Source organism: Erinaceus europaeus, chromosome 3, assembly GCF_950295315.1.
Source record: "Erinaceus europaeus chromosome 3, mEriEur2.1, whole genome shotgun sequence".
NCBI lineage: Eukaryota > Metazoa > Chordata > Mammalia > Eulipotyphla > Erinaceidae > Erinaceus > Erinaceus europaeus.
Window position 1 is genome coordinate 15,225,406 of NC_080164.1, and position 19,065 is coordinate 15,244,470.

The window sequence follows — 19,065 nt, forward strand, 5'->3', positions numbered from 1 at the left end:
GTGCGACAGCTCCTCCTGAGTGCTGGGGGCCCCCGGCTGAGCCCGAGAGCGCCCCGGGCTGGGGCAGTGGTCTGGGAAGAGGAGCCCTCGGGGGACGCGGGGTGTCCGGTGGACGACTGGCCGCCTGCGGCGTGTGCCTTGCAGTCGGGGTTTGTCTGCATGGACGCAGAAGTAACTTGCTCGTCTTTTTCCTCTAGCCAGTGGGGTATCTGGCCCCCCAGACCGCTGGCCTGGACGAGGCCATGGAGCCGGCGCGAGCTGCGTGTCGAGGCGGCGAGCCCAGGACAGGTATCCGGGAGCCCTGCCTGCCCCGCGCCCCTGCCTGCCCCGCGCCCCCTGCCTGCCCCGCGCCCCCTGCCTGCCCCGCGCCCCTGCCTGCCCCGCGCCCCCTGCCTGCCCCGCGCCCCGCGCCCCTGCCTGCCCCGCGCCCCCTGCCTGCCCCGCGCCCCTGCCTGCCCCGCGCCCCGCGCCCCCTGCCCCGCGCCCCTGCCTGCCCCGCGCCCCGCGCCCCCTGCCTGCCACGCGCCCCGCGCCCGCGCCCTGTCCAGGGGGCAGCAGGATGGTGAGCGGAACTGGCATCCAAGGCCTTAAAGGGACAGGCAGGAAAGCGCATTGGCCAGCAGCGGAGAAGCAGGACGGAAGCCAGATCCCCCTCCTGCACCCCCCCCCCAAAAAAAAAAAAGTTTTAGTCCATATTCCTAGCGGGGGGAGAAATGTTAGGTTAGGGGAAGATCGCTAGAGGGCTCGGAGACCCAGTTCCATCAGGACCCAGAGAGAAGAGGAAAAGAAAAAAAAGAAGTGCATTCAGAAGTAGCAGTAGGTGTAGGTGTGACTTAGGGAGAGAAGCGGTATTAGCCAAAGCTTTTAACATTAAGAAGAAAAAGGCCATTCTGAAACAAAAAAAACATACATACAGTTCATAGGAAGAAAAAAAGAACAAATCCATATGCCTGTGAGAAGATAGTCAACCTACCTCATAATGAGATGAATATGCAAATGAAACCTAAATAAAAATACCATCTCTTGGGAGTCGGGCAGTAGCATAGCAGGTTAAGTGCAGGTGGCGCAAAGTGCAAGGACCTTCGTAAGGATCCCAGTTCGAGCCCCCGGCTCCCCACATGCAGGGGAGTCACTTCACAGATGGTGAAGCAGGTCTGCAGGTGTCTGTCTTTCTCTCCCCCCTCTGTCTTCCCCTCCTCTCTCCATTACTCTCTGTCCTATCCAACAACGACAGCTATGACAACAATAACAATACAACAAGGGCAGCTGTGACAACAATAACAACACAACAAGGGCAACAAAATGGGAAAAATGGCCTCCAGGAACAGTGGATTCGTAGTGCAGGCACTGAGCCCCAGCAGTAACCCTGGAGGAAAAGAAAAAAAGAAAAGAAAGGGAGAGAAGTGGGTTAAGCACACACAGCGTAAAGCTCAAGGACAGGCTCAAAGATGCTGGTTGGAGCCCCTGGCTCTTCACCTGCAGGGGGTAGGGGGGGTCACCTCACAAGCAGTGAAGCAGGTCTGCAGGTGTCCATCTTTCTCTCCCCCTCTTTATCTTCCCCATCTCTCAGTTTCTCTCTGTCCTATCCAACAACAAGGGCATCAAAAATGGGGGGGGGGGGAAGACAAGCTTATAGAAAAGTAAATATGGAAGATAGAAAAAATAAGTAAATATATAGGTAGACAGTTATAGAAATAATAGTGTGGAGTTGTACCCCTCTTATGGCTTTTGTCAGTGTTTCCTTTTATTAAAAAAAAAAGTAGTCAGCCCATAACTGTGATCTGTGAATCACTGCAGTTTGCAATGGAGGAAATGGGAAGACAGAGCTCTGGTGGTGGGAATAGTGTGGAATTGTACCCCTGTTATTTTGTTATTTTGCAAATCACTCATAAAATCATTGGACAGTGACATTTTTTATTTTAAATATTCCTAGACTGCTTCCCCCTTTAAAATTAGATTACATTCGGGATATGCTCGGTGTTTATCACCTAGAGCTACAATTCTAGCGACTGAGGTGATCTCTTTTCCTCTCTTCCTAGGACTTTTTTTTTTCCCTTTTTTTTTGGGGGGGTGGTTATTTATGCATCACTTCTGTGGCAAGACACAGTGAGTGCCAGGTTCTGAATTTTGGCCTTTATTAGACTGTTCCTTAGTTTCTTGGGAACTAGATTTGCTTGAATTTCTCCCCAACACTGAAGTTGTTTTCCTTTCTAATACCTGGTAATAACTGTAGACAGTTCCTTTGATGTGTGCCTTTGCACTTGTGTGCCACTAACACTTTCGAGAGCTTCAGAGAACTTATTCAAGCCTGGTGTCTAAATGCAGTTTTTTAACATTGGCATTTATTTATTTATTCCTTTTTGTTGCCCTTGTTGTATTGTAGTTGTTATTGACGTCGTTGTTATTGGATAGGACAGAGAGAAATGGAGAGAGGAGGGGAAGACAGAGAGGGGGAGAGAAAGATAGACACCTGCAGACCTGCTTCACTGCCTGTAAAGCAACTCCCCCACAGGTGGGGAGCCAGGGGCTCGAACCAGTATCCTTATGCTGGTCCTTGCGCTTTGCGCCACCTGCGTTTAACCCACTACACTACTGCCCGACTCCCAGCATTTTCAAAAAACAAATTCAGCGAGTGTCGGTGAATTCGGTGGCCTTATTTTCTTCTGTGTCCATACTGCTGTCATGAATAATTGAGAACAGCTACGTTCAGATAATGCACTGTTTGGATAGTACCTTGTTCAGCCTAAGAGGTTACAGATTTCTGTTAACACCCCTACAATTAACAAACTGTAGCCAACATCTAACAATGTCACTGGCCACAAAACTCAGAAGAAAGGAGTCACCTCTGTGCTGTGGAACGTTGCCACAGGTAGACATTGGTGACTTCTTATGCAGTTAATTCCCTTTTCACTTTCCTTAGGTGTTTTGGCTCACTTGGAAAGGCTGGAGGCTGAAGCAATTAGATCCCGGAAACAGTTGGAACAACAGGCTGAGGAGAGTGCTCTGGAAAGCAAGATTAATAAACTGAGAAGTCTGCGGGATCAGCTGAGGGCTGACGTGAAGCGGCGACAAGCCACAGTGAGTGGAGGGCTGCTGCTGGTGCTTTGCCAGAGCGCGGGGCCCAAACAGGGCCTGGGGCTCTGCAGGTCAGCTCGGTGTGTTTCACCGGTGGTCTTAGTGGATCGGCGCAGGCCTGCACCGCGCAGGGGAGCACACCTGGAGAGAGAGACTCAGTCAGCCAGTCAGCACCATCACCAGGCGTTCCTGGGGCAAGCTATTCTTACCGGGTTCTCAACCTCCCCTCATAGATGCGGACCTGCTGACTCCAGACTCAGCCTGACTTGATTGACTGGCACTTTTGTCATCTGCCATTTCTTGTGCCCAGACACGGAACCTGCTAGTTAACTTTCATCTTTTCTCTTTTCATTTTCTTTTATTTATTTAAAAAAGGAGTCATTAACAAAACCGTAGGATAAGAGGGGTACAGCTCCACACAGTTCCCACCACCAGAACTCCGTATCCCATCCCCTCCCCTGGTAGCTTTCCCATTCTCTATCCCTCTGGGATTGCGGACCCAGGGTCATTGTGGGTGCAGAAGGTGGAAGGTCTGGCTTCTGTAATTGCTTCCCTGCTGAACACGGGCATTGATAGGTCGATCCATACTCCCAGCCTGTCTCTCTCTTTCCCTAGTGGGGCAGGGCTCTGGGGAAGCGGAGCTCCAGGACATATTGGTGGGGTTGTCTGTCCAGGGAAGTCTGGTCGGCATCATGCTGGCATCTGGAACCTGGTGGCTGAAAAGAGAGTTAACATACAAAGCCAAACAAATTGTTGATCACTCTTTTCATTTTCTTTCCAATCCAAGATGGGTCCAGTTTTCTTTTAGATAGCACTTTCTCCCTCACTCTGTTGTCTTAGCTCAGGCGTTATCCACACGTGTGGTAAATAGTCATCATGTGACTTAGAGGCTGCGCTCATTGCAGTAGTCTGCTGTCGATAGTTGGTTCTCTCCCGGCATTTCTACTTCTCTGATCAACTGCACAGCCAAGAAAACACTTCCTAAAATAACTTCAGTCTTTCAGGACTCAGTTTCAAGGACTTTCTGTAACCATTTGTACCCATGGGGTAACAATCACTCTCTCTTTTTTACTGGCCTTCCCTCACTCTCTTCCATTTTCTTTCCCATTCTCCTTTCACTTTTTTATTCAAGTGAAACTATGTGAATATAATCAAGTGTACAAACCCAAAGGACCCTTTTCAAAGTGAATGCACCCTAGTTAAATACCACACAGTTCAAAGTACAGAATACTCCAGTCTTGCTCTCTCGCCTCCTGTTCATTTCCCTCAGGTGATGTGTGACTTTATAGGTTTCTGCAAAGAAAAAAATTCTAAAAGGGGCGGCTTGCCTATCTTGTTTACATATGTGGACCTGAGTTCTTTGTTGAGCCCTGTCTGTGAATCTTAGACTGGCTTGTCTTTCCACTTTGATGGAGGATCTTCATTTTGATGAGGTGTGGTTCAAGAATCTGTCTTTTACCACACTTGTTTCCTTTTACTAAGTCTTTGTCTAATTTAAGTTCATGAAGATATATTTTGTATTTTCTTTTTTTTCTGTTTTTGCCTCTAGGGTTATCGCTGGGGCTTGGTGCCTGCGCTATAAATCCACTGCTCCTGGAGGCCATTTTCCCCATTTTTGTTGCTGTTGTTGTTGGATAGGACAGAGGAATCAGGAGTCGGGTGAGCATAGCAGGCTAAGCGCACATGGCGTGAAGTGCAAAGACCAGCTTAAGGATCCCGGTTCGAGCCCTCGGCCCCCACCTGCAGAGGGGATGAAGCAGGTCTGCAGGTGTCTATCTTTTTCTCCCCCTCTCTGTCTTCCCCTCCTCTCTATTTCTCTCTGTCCTGTCTAACAACGACAAAATCAATAACAATAGCTACAACAACAATCAAAAAAACAAAAAAGGGCAACAAAAGGGAAAATAAATAAATATAATTTTAAAAAAGGACTGAGAGAAATGGAGGGGGGGAGAGAAAGATAGATACCTGCAGACCTGCTTTACCACTTGAGAAGCAAACCCCTCCCCCCATAGGTGAGGAGCCAGGGCTTGACTGGGATCCTTACGCCCATCCTTGGGCTTTGCGCCATGTATGTTTGACCTGCTGTGCTACCACCTGCCCCCCATATTTTGTATTTTCTAATAGCTTTGTTTTACTTTTTTTTCCCCTCCAGGGTTATCACTGGGGCTCAGTGCCTACACTACTAATCCGCTGCTCCTGGAGGCCATTTTTTCCATTTTGTTGCCCTTGTTATTGCCATTGCTGCTGTTGTTGATAGGACAGAGAGAAATCGAGAGAGAAGGGGAGACGAGGAGAGGAAGATAGACACCTGCAGCCCTGCTTCACCGCTTGTGAAGTGGCACACACACACACACACACACACACACACACACACACACACACCCCGCAAGTAGGGAGCTGGTTGCTTGAACCGGGATCCTTATGCTGGTCCTTGCTCTTTGCGCCATGTGCACTTAACCCGCTGCTCTACCGCCCAACCCAGCTTTTGTTTTACTTTAAGGAACAGTCCATCTGGAACTGGTGTCTGTATTTTTCTTTTTCTTTTGAAAAAACTTCTTCTTTTTTCTGAATTTATTTATTTATTCATTAGAAAGATAGGAGAAGAAAAAGAACCAGACATCACTCTGGCACATGTGCTGCTGGGGATCGAACTCGGGACCTCATGGTTGAGAATCCAATGCTTTATCCACTGCGCCACCTTCCGGTCCACCATACTTGTTTTCCTTTGCACATAAATTTATCACTTTTGGGGGTCGGGCGGTGGCGCAGTGGGTTAAGCGCATGTGGCGCAAAGCGCAGGGACCGGCGTAAGGATCCCGGTTCGAGCCCCCGGCTCCCCACCTGCAGGGGAGTCGCTTCACAAGCGGTGAAGCAGGTCTGCAGGTGTCTGTCTTTCTCTCCCCCTCTCTGTCTTCCCCTCCTCTCTCCATTTCTCTCTGTCCTATCCAACAACGAATAGCGTCAACAATGACAATAATAATAACCACAACGAGGCTACAACAAGGGCAACAAAAGGGGGAAAAATGGCCTCCAGGAGCGGTGGATTCATGGTGCAGGCACCGAGCCCAGCAATAACCCTGGAGGAAAAAAAAAAAAAATTTATCACTTTTGAAGAATCATTCTTTTTTTTTTTTTCTTTTTTTAATTTATTCATTTATTTATTCCTTTTTTGTTGTTGCCCTTGTTGTTTTATTGTTGTAGTTATTATTGATGTCGTTGTTGGATAGGACAGAAAGAAATGGAGAGAGAAGGGGAAGACAGAGAGGAGGAGAAAAAGACAGACACCTGCAGACCTGCTTCACCGCCTGTGAAGCGACTCCCCTGCAGGTGGGGAGCTGGGAGCTCAAATCGGGATCCTTAAGCTGGTCCTTGCACTTCGTGTCACCTGTGCTTAACCTGCTGCACTACCGCCCGACTCCCATTGAAGAACCATTCTTTTCCCACTGTCCTAGTGGATCGTTGGGTCCATTTTGAGCCCATTTGTGGATTCTGTTTTGTGCGACTGGTCTGTTTGTTGTGGTGCTGGTACCAGAGGTTTGTTTCTGTAAGCTTTTACACCTGTGGAGTGTGTCTTCTTCAGAGTTATCGTGGTTATTTGAATTTCACATGAATTTGGAGGTGAGCTGTCAGTTCCCCAAAGTCAGCCTCTGTTGTTGATTAGAATTGCATTGAGGGAGTCAGGCAGTGGTGCAACGCGTTAAGCGCACATGGCGCAAAGCGCAAGGATCCTGGTTCAAGCCTCCAGCTCCCCACCTGCAAGGGAGTCACTTCACGAGCGGTGAAGCAGGTCTGCAGGTGTCTGTCTTTCTCTTCCCCTCTCTATCTTCCCCTCTCTCCATTCCTCTCTGTCCTATCCAACGACGACATCAATAACAGCAATAATAACTACAACAATAAAACAAGGGAATAAATAAATATAGAAAAATTAAAATAAAGAAAAGTGTCTGGGCCAGGTGCTAGCACTCCTGGTTGTGTGCACATGGTACCATGCACAGGACTCAGGTTGGAGCCCCAGCTCCCCACTTGCAGCAAGGGAAGGTCTGCAGGTATCTTTTCTTTTAAATATATATACATACATATAATTTATTTACTAATGAGAAAGATAGGAGAGAGAATAAACCAGACATCTATCTGGCCCATGTGCTTCCAGGGATTGAACTCGGGACCTCATACTTGAGAGCCCAACACTTTATCCACTGCGCCACCTCCTTGGACCACTGCAGGAGAAACCCCATACCCCTCTTAATTTCTCTCTGTCTTATCAGGTGTAATAGGGGGGAAAAAGATGGCCACCGGGAGTGGTGGATTCATAGTTGCTGGCACTGAGCCCCAGTGCTGATCCTGGTATCAATAATAAAGAAAAAGTGTCAGACTAAGTTTGACCCACATTTTGATGGCTCCTGATTGTTTGAAAGTTTCATTTTCCATTTGTTAAATATTGTAGAAATACTTTTGGTTTCTGTATGATGACCATATGCTAACCTTGCTAAATTCACATATTTACTTATATATTTTTTTAGTTTTATTTTTTGCCACCAGTTATCACTGGGGCTTGGTACTTGCACAACAAATCCACCACTTCCAGTGGTCATTTTATCTTTTTTCCCCCCTCCCCCTTTTTTATGTGTTAAGACAGAAATAGAGAGGAGGTGCTTAATAATTTTGTGGTGTGTGTGTGTGTATGTATATGTATATGTATATATATATATATATATATATATATATATATATATATATATATATATATATATACTGTCATATGACTTGAGAATAGCAACACCTTTAATTCTCCACCAATCTGTATCCCTTTTGCTCATTTCTTTTTGTAATTTCAATGGCTGGGCCTCCCAGGTCTATATTGATATTAAACATAATACTGGAAACAAAAACAAAGAAAGAAAGAAATTGAGAGGAAGGACACCTGCAACACTGCTGTACTTCTTTTATTATCATTATTCGATTTGATTTATTATTGGATAGAGCCAGAGGGAAATTGAGAGGGGGAAGTGGAAATAGAGGAGAGAGACAGAGAGAGACACCTTGCAGCTCTGCTTCACCACTTGTGAATCTTTCCCCTTGGAGGTAGGCACCGGGGGCTTGAACCCCAGTCCTTAAGCACTGTAGTGTATGCGCCTAGTCGGGTGCCACTGCCTGGCCCCAGCACTGCTTTACTTGTCACGGAACTTCTGTCTGCAGGTGGAGACCAGGTCCTTGGAACTGTGTGAGATACAGAGAGTCACGGTCTCATTCATCCTTAGCTGAGTCTGGCTTCTGTTGTTTGTTTGCCTTGCCCAGCAGCTAAGATTTCCAGTCCTGTGTCCAGAGGCGTCAGCCTGTGCTAGAGATTTGATGATGATGGACATGGTAGATCTCCCTAGTCAGCACGTTCTGTGATTCCAGCTACCCACACCCACCCACATTCTTCAGACCGTCTATACAGCACTGTGAGAATGGCCTGGGATGCGGCTCACAGTCAGAGTGCAGGGCTTGCATTGGGTCCTTGACGTCACGTACGCTCTGCCAGAGCAGTGTGGTAGTTCTCTCTCTCTCTCTCTCATAAAGGAATAAATATGCAGGAAACAGGATGCTGTAAGAAACCCCGTGGTTGGGAGTCAGGCGGTAGTGCAGCGGGTTAAGCGCAGGAGGCACAAAGCTGCAAGGACAGGCGTAAGGATCCTAGTTCAAGCCCCTGGCTCCCCACGTGCAGGGGAGTCGCTTCACAGGCAGTGAAGCAGGTCTGAGGTGTCTGTCTTTCTCTTCCCTTCTGTCTTCCCCTCCTCTCCATTTCTCTTGGTCCTATCCAACAACAATGACATCATTCATAACTACAACAATAAAACAACAAGGGCAACAAAAGGGAATAAATAATAAATAAATATTAAAAAAGAGAAAGCCCATGGTCCTTCGGCCTTTACTACAGGATTGTCACATTACTGCTGTGGTTAATCTCACTGTGTCTGAGCAGCATTACAGGTATGTATGGAAAGGAAGTGGATGCACGAGGTCTGGTGGCACCCTCACTCGTAGGCATACAGTGGACATCTTGCACGTGTTCTCCCCTCGGACAGTGGCGGGAGCTGTTGTATTCTTAGCAAGTCAAGCACATGCTCTTCTGCTTCTTGCTTGTTGAGTGTTTTCATTGTGAACAGATGTTAACTTTCTTTTTTTAATATTTATTTATTCCCTTTTTGTTGCCCTTGTATTTATTGTTGTTGTTGTTATTGTTGTTGTTATTGATGTCATTGTTGGACAGGACAGAGAGAAATGGAGAGAGGAGGGGAAGACAGAGACGGGGAGAGAAAGACAGACACCTGCAGACCTGCTTCACCGCCTGCGAAGCGCCTCCCCTGCAGGTGGGGAGCCGGGGGCTTGAACCGGGATCCTTACACTGGTCCTTGCCCTTTGCGCCACCTGCGCTTAACCCGCTGTGCTCCCGCCGGACTCCCAGAGATGTTAACTTTCTAAGGTAACTTATTAGTGATTCAGTCATTGTCTACCAGATGAAGATATTACAGGGTATGGTTTCTGCGCTCAGCACCGCAGTTTCGTGCCCACTTGTCATCTTGCTCTTTCTCCTCTTGCAGCCAGGGTCATTGATGGGGCCTGCTTCCTGCACTGTGAATCCACCACTCCCTGCAGCCAGTTTTTCCCTTTTTAAAAACTTTCTCTTTCTATTTTATTAGATAGGACAGAGAGAAATTGAGGTGGGGGATAGAGTGAGAGAGAAACACCTACAGACCCTCACCACTCGTCACGTGTCCCCCACTGCAGGTGGGCAGTGGGAGGTCACACCTGGGTCCTTGCACATGGTAACGTGCACTCAGCTGGGTGTGCCACTGCCCGGTCCCCAGGGGGCCCATTTCCCATAACCGCCTCAGTTCCCGCAGAATCCGGGTTTGGTTAGTTTTGTTTGTTGTTTTCAAGTTTTGTGCTTGGATTACCGGGAGGTGGCGCAGTGGATAAAGCATTGGATTCTCAACCATGAGGTCCCGAGTTCGATCCCCAGCAGCACATGTGCCAGAGTGATGTCTGGTTCTTTTTCTTCTCCTATCTTTCTCATGAATAAGTAAATAAATTCAGAAAAAAGGCTGTATTTCTTGTATTAGTGAGGCCTTCCAGTCTCACCTCTTACTTCACTAGTATAATCACCTCAAGTCTATTCACTTCGTCCCAAAGGATGCAAGGCCATCTTTTTAAGTTGCAGAGTGATATTTCACTGAAATACTCTTATCTTCCTGGTGGAGTTGACCTTTTGTCATTATGAAACTTTTAATTTTAGTTTAGCCTCTTGCCCTAAATTCACTTTGCCTAACGACAGTGTAGCTGTAATCTTGGTCAGCCTTGTAAATGTCTCTCTCTACTTACAGCCTTTCGATGCCCTTGTATTTCAAGTGTTCCTCTTGCAAGTAGAATGCCATTACTTTGAGTCTAGCCTCACAGCCCTTGACTGTGGATCAGAGTGTTTAGTTGAAGTAGTGTCGGGGCTCAAACCTGCCTCACTGGCTGGGCTGTCTCCCATCCTCTGCCATTTCTCTCCTCCTCCTCCTCCTTCTTCTCTTTCTCCTCCTCCTCCACCTCCTCCTTCCGTTTTGTCTTGGGTCTTAGCAATTTCATATTATACGGCTGTTTTGTTTTTTCCCACTCCATGTTAGCTGAACTTAAATCACTGGGGTTTTTGTTTCCATATGCATCTGAAAAGCTGGTCAGTATCTTTTTCAGATGGTGCCTCCCTCCCGTGCGCTCTTCATGTCTGGCTCCTGCTTATGCAAGTTTTGTTTTTATTGTCACTGAATCTTCATTCCTGCTTTTGTAATTGTGTTTTACTCTGATTACGGGATACCTACTTTCCACTTATGTCTAGTTGGCCTAAAAGTTGGCATGTTGCTAATCTCAGTTACTGTGTTTTTTTTGGTTCTGACTTCTGCCTGATTCTCCTCCTCTTCCTCTTCCTCCTCCTTCTCTTCTTCTTCTTCTCCTTCTCCTTCTTCTTCATTTCTCTTTCTCTAATTTTGTAGATCCCAGCTCTTCGGTGTGAGGTCTCCAGCTTTTAATGGCTACTTTGTTTTTTATTTTTTTTTTAATATTTATTTTATTTATTTATTCCTTTTGTTGCCCTTGTTGTTTTATTGTTGTAGTTATTATTGTCGTCGTTGTTGGATAGGACAGAGAGAAATGGAGAGAGGAGGGGAACAGAGAGGGGAAGAGAAAGATAGACACCTGCAGACCTGCTTCACCGCCTGTGAAGCGACTCCCCTGCAGGTGGGGAGCCGGGGCTCGAACTGGGATCCTTATGCTGGTCCTTGTGCTTTGCGCCACCTGCGCTTAACCCGCTGCGCTACCGCCCGACTCCCCTTAATGGCTACTTTGATAGTTCTGTCTGATGATAATGTGAATGAATCACTGACTCTCCTTGGGTTTGCTCCTGAGGTGTTTTCTCCCTTGGATTTCAGTTGTTGTTTCCTAATAGACGTGGCAATGTTTTGATTCACGGTAGGTGTCCCGTAGAGGTGACCATGCGCCTTCTGTGCTATTTCCCCCCTCCAGAGAGGGTTTGGTTTCCCCTAAGGCAGGCAGTGCATGAGGCTGCTGCCGCCTCACCCGCTTAAATTGGAGTTTGTCCTTATTCCTGGGACTCAGCCCTTATCTTAGGATCCTCAGTGGAAAGCTAGGCCCTGAATGCCCGTTTTGTTCAGCCAAGATCACTGCTCAGGGTTTTTTACTGTGAGTGGCTTGTGTCTGGTTTCTGAGAGCACACGTTAGCAGCACAGAGCCACCGGCGCCTGGAGGCCCGTTGTGAGCAGGGGGTTGGGTTCGCTTTCCAGAGGCTTCCTGGCCTTACAGGACTGTCTGAGCAACCTGAATCTTTGGGGTTTGTCTCCCTGACACAGTGAGGCAGCTACAAAGTCTGACCCCAGCTTTCTGCTGCCCCCCTGTCATGTGGCGTGACAGTGACCAGCAGACAGACGTTCTGAGGGAGAAAGCCGCAGGGAAAAACTCGCTTCCGAGTATGTCTCTGCCATCTTGACTGGCTGTTTCGGTGGCTCCCTGATGCCTTCAGGTCCGTTTTCTGTGTGCTTTCCTTGGCTTCCGTCCAGGTTGTGTGGTCCCTCCGAGGGGGGGTCAGCCTGATGCCACGCTGCAGAGCATTTCTGGGCCTGCGCTGGGCAGCCTGCAGTGTTCAGACGAGCACTTCCCCCAGCTGTGCACTGCACAACTGCCGTGCTCGCCTTGACCTCGTCCTGACTCTCCTCACCTGTCTCCTCCTCCCTCACCCCACACTCAGCATTCCCAGATTCCTCCTGACTCTCCCGGCCGGCACAGTTTCTGCCTCTGCAGCCCATAGGATTTCTCCTCAGCTGACTGTGCTAGTACTGACTGGCCATTCTTCTTCTTCTAGCGTTTGCCCTTCTTCCGTAGCCAGTTAACAGCGTCAGGTTGAGCCTGGCCATTATTGCGGTGCTTGCTTTGCTGCATAACTAAAGGCTATCCTGCATGTAATTCCCCTCCCCCTGCCCGCCCGCCCGCCCCAGTTAAGTAAGGGCAGGGACTGTGTGTTATTCCATTCCAGACCCAGTTGGATTTGTTGTATATCTTGCAGATCGAAGCATCTACTGCCAACTCGGAACCCAATCGAATGGCAGGGATTGACGAGCCAGAAGATTTGCAAAGAAAGCAGGAGAACATGAAAGGCATTCTGCAGGCCTACCATTTCACAGGTCTGGGTGGCTGCTTTTTTTAAATTTTTATTTATTTTCCCTTTTGTTGCCCTTGTTTTTTTATTGTTGTAGTTATTTTTATTGATGTCATTGTTGTTAGGGCAGAGAGAAATGGAGAGAGGAGGGGAAGACAGAGGGGGAGAGAAAGATAGACATCTGTAGACCTGCTTCACTGCCTGTGAAGCGACTCCTCTGCAGGGGGGGAGCTGGGGGCTTGAACCAGGATCCTTATGCCGGTTTTGCACCACGTGTGTTTAACCTGCTGTGCTACCGCCCGACTCCCTGGGTAGCTTCTTCTATTCCAGCCTGGATGACCCGTCTACCTCCAGGCAGTCACTTTGCCAGATATGAAATGAGACAAGGCTAATCACATAAGAATTGCTTTTTGTGTTGTTTTTGGTGTTTTTGGATAGAGACAAATTGAGAAGGAAGGGGGAGGGAGAGAGGGCAAGAGACACCTGCAGCCCTGCGTCACCACTCATGAAGCTTTCCCCTCGCAGGTGGGAAGCAGGGGCTCGAACCAGGCCCTTGTGCACTGCAATGTGAGTGTTCAGCCAGGTGTGCCACCACCCATTCCCTTGAGCATTGAATGTGTGTCCCCTCTCGTACACACAGAGCTGGCATACTCTTTGGAGAACCTTTACCTATGAGATTGGCCTCTCGGTGCTTCAGAAGATAGGTTGGCAGCTGCCTTAGACCATCAGCCTGAGCTGTGTGACAGGTGCCACATCCTGTGCCGAGTTTTCCTGACTTCTGGCTTGCTCTGTGCCACAGGTCAGAAGGCTTTAACTGCTCAAATCTCTCCCACCATTAAAAAGGGAACTTAAGGAATTGGGCAGTAGTGCAGCAGGTTAAGCACACGTGGCACAAAGCACAGGGACCTGTGTAAGGATCCCGGTTCGAGCCCCCAGCTCCCCACCTGCAGGAGAGTCGCTTCACCAGCGGTGAAGCAGGTCTGCAGGTGTCTATCTCTCCCCGTCTTCCCTTCCTCTCTCCATTTCTCTCTGTCCTATCCAACAATAACATCAATAATAACAACAATAACTACAACAATAAAAAGGCAACAAGGGCAACAAAATGGAAAATAATATTTTTTTAAAGGGGCTTATTCTGCCTATTAACTATGTTATAAGGGGACTGTTGGAAGAAGGGGGTCTGTCATATAAACTGATACTCAGAAAAACAAATGGCTAGCTAAGCCAGTAATTTCAGGATCTGCGCCCAGAGTCATTTGGTATTGAAGGTGTCCTTTCCCACCATTCTTTCCCCGTTTTAACTGAAACTCAGCGTGAGCCGGAGTCAGTGAGAAGAAAGCACCCTTGGTAACTACTCAGCACACCCGCGTGCACTGCACTGAGCAGGCTGTGCTGGCGCCGATGCTCGAGTCTCGGCCTTTGCCTGGTGTGTGCTGAGTGCTGTTGTCCCGTCTGCTACAGGGCTCAGTGGGAAGCTGACCAGCCGAGGCGTCTGTGTTTGCATCAGCACTGCCTTTGAGGGGAACCTGCTGGATTCCTATTTTGTGGACCTTGTCATACAGAAACCCCTTCGGATACATCACCATTCAGTTCCAGTCTTCATTCCCCTAGAGGAGTTATCTGCCAAGTACTTACAGACTGACATTCAGCACTTTCTGTTCAGTCTCAGCGAATACTTAAATGCTTACTCTGGACGGAGGTACCAGGCAGACCAACTTCAGGTATCTCCATGGGATTTTTTTTTCTTTTAAAGATTTTATTTATTTATGAGAAAGACAGGAGGAGAGAGAAAGAACCAGACATCACTCTGGCACATGTGCTGCCGGGGATCAAACTCGGGACCTCATGCTTAAGAGTCCAAAGCTTTATCACTGGGCCACCTCCTGGACCACAGGATCTTTTTTTTTTTTTTTTAATTTATTTATTATTTATTCCCTTTTGTTGCCCTTGTTGTTTTATTGTTGTAGTTATTATTGTTATTGTCGTCACTGTTGGATGGGACAGAGAGAAAATGGAGAGAGGAGGGGAAGACAGGGAGAGAAAGACACCTGCAGACCTGCTTCACTGCCTGTGAATCTACTCTCCTGCAGGTGGGGATCTGGGGCCTTGAACTGGGATCCTTACACCAGTTCTTGCGCTTTGCGCCACATGCGCTTAACCCGCTGTGCTACCACCCGACTCCCTTTTTTATATATTTATTTCCTTTTGTTTTCCTTGTTTTATTGTAGTTATTGTTGTTGTCATCGTTGTTGGATAGGAGAGAAATGGAGAGAGGAGGGGAAGACAGAGAGGAGGAGAGAAAGACACCTGCAGACCTGCTTCACCGTCTGTGAAGCGACTCCCCTGCAGGTGGGGAGCCGGGGGCTCGAACTGGGATCCTTACATCGGTCCTTGTGCTTTGCACCACATGCGCTTGACCCGCTGCGCTACCGCCCGACTCCTTCTGCATGGGATCTTATCTGGCATCCTTTGAGGGTTTATTTTGCCTACCGTAGGGCTACAATAGAAAAAACAGACAGGAAGTGAAGGCAGGTAAGGGATAAGTGACTAGTCTCTGCTCAGTATGTTGTCCTCAGTGCATTGACAGGACTCTGAAGAGTTCTTGGTTTTCAGATAAATTTAAGTTGATATGTGAATGTAAACCGACTATGTCAGCCCTTTGGAGGGCCTTCCCCTGTTCACTGATTTCTCTGGAGCTTGATTAATGGGCTCTAGTTTTCAGTGGGCATGTTTGAAGTGTGCCAGTGTCTCTGAAGCTGTGATAGTTAATACGTTTTGTCTATTTTGATCCACCCCCATCAGAGTGAATTTGCAGACTTTCTGGCTGGGCCCTTGCAGAGAAACCCATTGTGCAACTTGCTGGCATTTACTTACAAAGTAGAGTTGAAGAGTCAGTCCTTCCCATTCTGTGCTAGACTGATGTATAAGGACATCACAGTGACCCTTCCCACTGACGTCGCTGTCACATGTCAAGGTAAGGGGGAGGATGTCTCCGTGAAGAAAAAGTCATGTGCGCAGCAGCGTGAATGAGGCAGGGAGAGACAGGAAGAGCGCACTGATCGGCCCTCTCACAACCCCGGCCTCTGTCAGGGGCTGACGTTTGTACTTAGTAAATCACACAGAGTGTGTTTTCACTGCAACGTTTTTCCTCCCATCTTTGTGAGCAGTCAACATAATCATCTTCATTTTCGCTATTCCATCTGCCAGTGAGTTTTTTTTTCCTCCCCCCAACTCTCTTGTTATCACAGAGCCCACACTGGAAGAGAGACAGCTAACAGGACTGAATCATCGGGTCACTTGTGGTGAAGAGACCCAGACGATTCACTACAGAGCCAAATAGCCACGACGAGCTGGCAACTCTTAGCTCTCCCACGACTGTTGTCTAAGCGGGGATTTTTCAGTGTTGGCTGAGGGAGGCCTTCTTTCTTTCATGACCTTCTTTCTGTTTCTGTTAAACAGACCATGGACAATAAAGACGAGTAGGATCAAGTGTTTTTAGGAGGCAGAATATTTGAGGCTGCTGTAGGCTTCACACCGTTTTAGATTGAAGAAGATAAGTTTCTGGTCCCATAAGTACATCGAGCCAATCAAGTTCAGCCTCTCAGCAACCGATCTGTGTATTTACTTGTTTTTTATTTCCAAGCAGGTGAGCCGTCCACCTCACAGGAAGAGCAGCGGGTAGCGCATGAAAACCTGTTTCGTTCCAAGCCCCTCCATCAAGTGTTTGCTTTATTTGCAAAAAAGGGAGAAAAGTTGGATATGAGCCTGATCTCCTAAAATATTTTTGGCGGGACACATCAAAAGTGAGTAGACCTGCCGGTCCTATCTTGACGCAGCTCAGGTCCTTGCAATGGAAATAGAATCCCTCAGAAGGAAGGGAAAGGGACCAAGCTGGAGGCTGTAGACATGGTGTTTTTAAACAGTTCTCCATGGCCGCCTGATATTTGTTAGAATTTCTATCCTTGTGAAATACTAAATAAAGTTTCTATTCTTGTGAAATACTAGGTAAATGCTTTAGCTAAAAATTCTAGTGGTTTGTGGGGGCATCAGGAACTTGGAATGGGGAAAAAGCAAAAAGGAAAACTGCCGAGGTGAGAAATCCTGCTGTTTCACACTAGAGACTTTTTGGACAACTGGTATTTGATGCCCTTGGAATGTTCCTTGGACTACATCTGGTCACGTATTGTTGCGTTGGTTGGACAAACAGGCTAGTGGTTTCGATAGTTTAAGAGGAAGTGGAAGAGGTGTTCCTTTTGCTTTCCAGCAGAGCCCAGTGATGACTGTCCCCTGCTCACAGGGGAGCGGCTGTGAATCTGTTGGGTCTCTTCATAAGTGACCCTGTGATCCGGTCCCTTTGGCTGTCTCTCTGCCAGAGTGGTCTCTATGATGACAAGAAAGTGTGTGTGTGGGGGGGACACTGGCATATGGAATAGATAAAGTGAAGGAGGGATTATTTCCCAATGTTCATGCCCACAGCACTTTATTTTTTTGGTTTACTAATAAATAAGAGAACCAAAGCACCAGTCTGGTACATGCAGTGCCAGGGATCAAGCTCAGGACCTCATGCTTCAGAATCCAGCGCCTTTACCCAAGGCACCATCTCCCAGACTGCTGCAGCACAGCACTTTTATAACACGATCTGCTCCAGAATTTTCAGTGTGATCCAAACACTCAGACCTCACCATTGACTGATTCTTTAAATGACTCCTGTCAGCTTGAGAAGACCCGGCCCTGTCTCTGCCTCTGCACACTCAAACACAGAGGTCCCAACAGCTTCCGCCCAGTCCCCCATCTCCTGGCCAGTCCTTGCAGCGTTGCCCTAAGACCATGACTGTCTGTGGCTCGCGGGAGTCGTGTGTAGGGCCACTTCACAGGTGTGACAGCTTGAGCCGGGCCGGTTCAGTTCTTGTTGCCCCTCTGCCCAGTGACCACAGGAGTCATTATTGCCACCACTGCTGAAGCCTCGCTCTAAAATGGCCACCTCTTAGACCCGAGGAGAGCACGTGTGGGGGGTGGTAAAGCCACCAGGATCACCATTTAGAAGCACGCAGCTTCCAAAAGGATGTCAGGAGTCGTGGTGAGGAGAGCTGTGAGCTCACAGATGAGAGGTCTGAACAAGTTACGTGATCTGACCAACATTCAAGTTGAGTAAAGCTTTTAATAAAACAGTCTTGTTCTTTACAATACCTGTGATTTCTCCTTTAAAGCAGTAGCAAAGGCGACTGTAGCAAGAGCTCAGAAGGCAAGGCAGTTTCGGAAAGTGTTTTTGTTTTTTTTTAACAGAAAGTTAAAAATATAAATGTAGAAGATCTGTTTATATATTTTCTCTCAGAAATAGAGCCCTCTCCCCTCCCTCCCCGTCCCACCCCACCCCCCAGCCTGGTAGAAGGAAATATTGCACTTTCTGCTCTCGGGACTAAGGTGACGGGTTCCAGGAGAACCTTTCAAGATTATCAGGAACATCAGGGTGAGGGCCGTCTCTTCTCGCTCAGACCAGGCGGGGACCCTGGGTCCCCAGCCCTGCGACGAAGGCAGCTCTGTCCCACCTCCCACATGTCCCACTCACAAGTGGCCGTGGCCTCTCCGGGCTGGGGGAGGGTTCAGTTCCCCTGCGATGCCTAAGACCCCTACTCTCTGGGGAAGCTACAGGCTCACCGGGGAAGAAGAGTACAGCCACCCTCAGAGCTCACGTGCCACGAACAGAGGAGGCTTGAGGAGATCGTTAAACCTAAAGTCTACGTGAGCGTGCGCTTTGACAGTCTGGGAATAGTGGGCCTCGGCCATCTGTCCAGCCCCAAGGCCTTTCTTCTGACCCCCACGACTAAAAATTTCCTCTCAGACTCCTTCGGGGCTCGGGGCCAGTCAGGAGCTGTCTACCACCTGGTGGGGCAGCGTGATGGAGGCGCCGTTGGGGAAGGCGGCCGGCTTGTCGCGGCCCTTCAAGAAGAAGGTCAGCAGCTCCCCCTTGCCCTTCACAAAGATGGGCCCCCGCCTGACGAAGCGGAAGCCGTACTCTCGAAGGATGACTTGTGTCTCCTCCACCACCTGCAGGGAGGGAAGGTTGGGTCGGGGCGGCCAAGGGCCGGCTGGTACCCGCAGTGGGTGTGGGGTAGACAGCAGTAAAGAAACCGGGTGGTGGGGGTCAGGTAGCGGCGCACCTGGTAAAGCGCACACACCGCAGTACACAAGGAGCCAGGTTCAAGCCCCCAGTCCCCACCTGCAGGGGGAGGGCGTCACGAGTGGTGAAGCAGCGCTGCAGGTGTCTCTCCCTCTCAGAAATAAAATGGGGTGGCTGTTCT

At 48.5% G+C, this 19,065-nt stretch overlaps 2 protein-coding genes across 3 annotated transcripts in view; one reads left to right on the forward strand and one right to left on the reverse strand.

The window, feature by feature from the left end:
- Positions 1-71: 71 nt before the first annotated feature.
- On the forward strand, positions 72-17,952 carry CENPO (centromere protein O). Of its 2 annotated transcripts, none has more exons than XM_060186663.1 (6): positions 72-288; positions 2,921-3,078; positions 12,674-12,791; positions 14,228-14,487; positions 15,569-15,740; positions 16,410-17,952. In XM_060186663.1, exons 1-6 carry the CDS (start codon positions 243-245, stop codon positions 16,541-16,543), a joined length of 888 nt encoding a protein of 295 aa, XP_060042646.1. In that variant the 5' UTR covers positions 72-242; the 3' UTR covers positions 16,544-17,952. The 2 variants fall into 2 exon arrangements, with proteins under 2 accessions (XP_060042646.1, XP_016040899.1); XM_016185413.2 differs by having other exon boundaries at positions 74-288; positions 16,413-17,952.
- Positions 17,905-19,065, reverse strand: part of ADCY3 (adenylate cyclase 3) — a 59,286-nt gene continuing 58,125 nt past the window's right edge. Inside the window, 1 exon segment of the mRNA XM_060186674.1 lies at positions 17,905-18,811. Coding sequence (XP_060042657.1) covers positions 18,629-18,811 — 183 coding nt within the window. The 3' untranslated portion in view covers positions 17,905-18,628.

Coding starts and splice junctions, on each gene's coding strand:
- CENPO (XM_060186663.1), top strand. CDS start 243: ATGGAGCCGGCGCGAGCTGCGTGTCGAGGCGGCGAGCCCAGGACAG. Junction 289..2,920: donor AGGCGGCGAGCCCAGGACAG/GTATCCGGGAGC, acceptor CACTTTCCTTAG/GTGTTTTGGCTCACTTGGAA. Junction 15,741..16,409: donor CGTCGCTGTCACATGTCAAG/GTAAGGGGGAGG, acceptor TTTATTTCCAAG/CAGGTGAGCCGTCCACCTCA.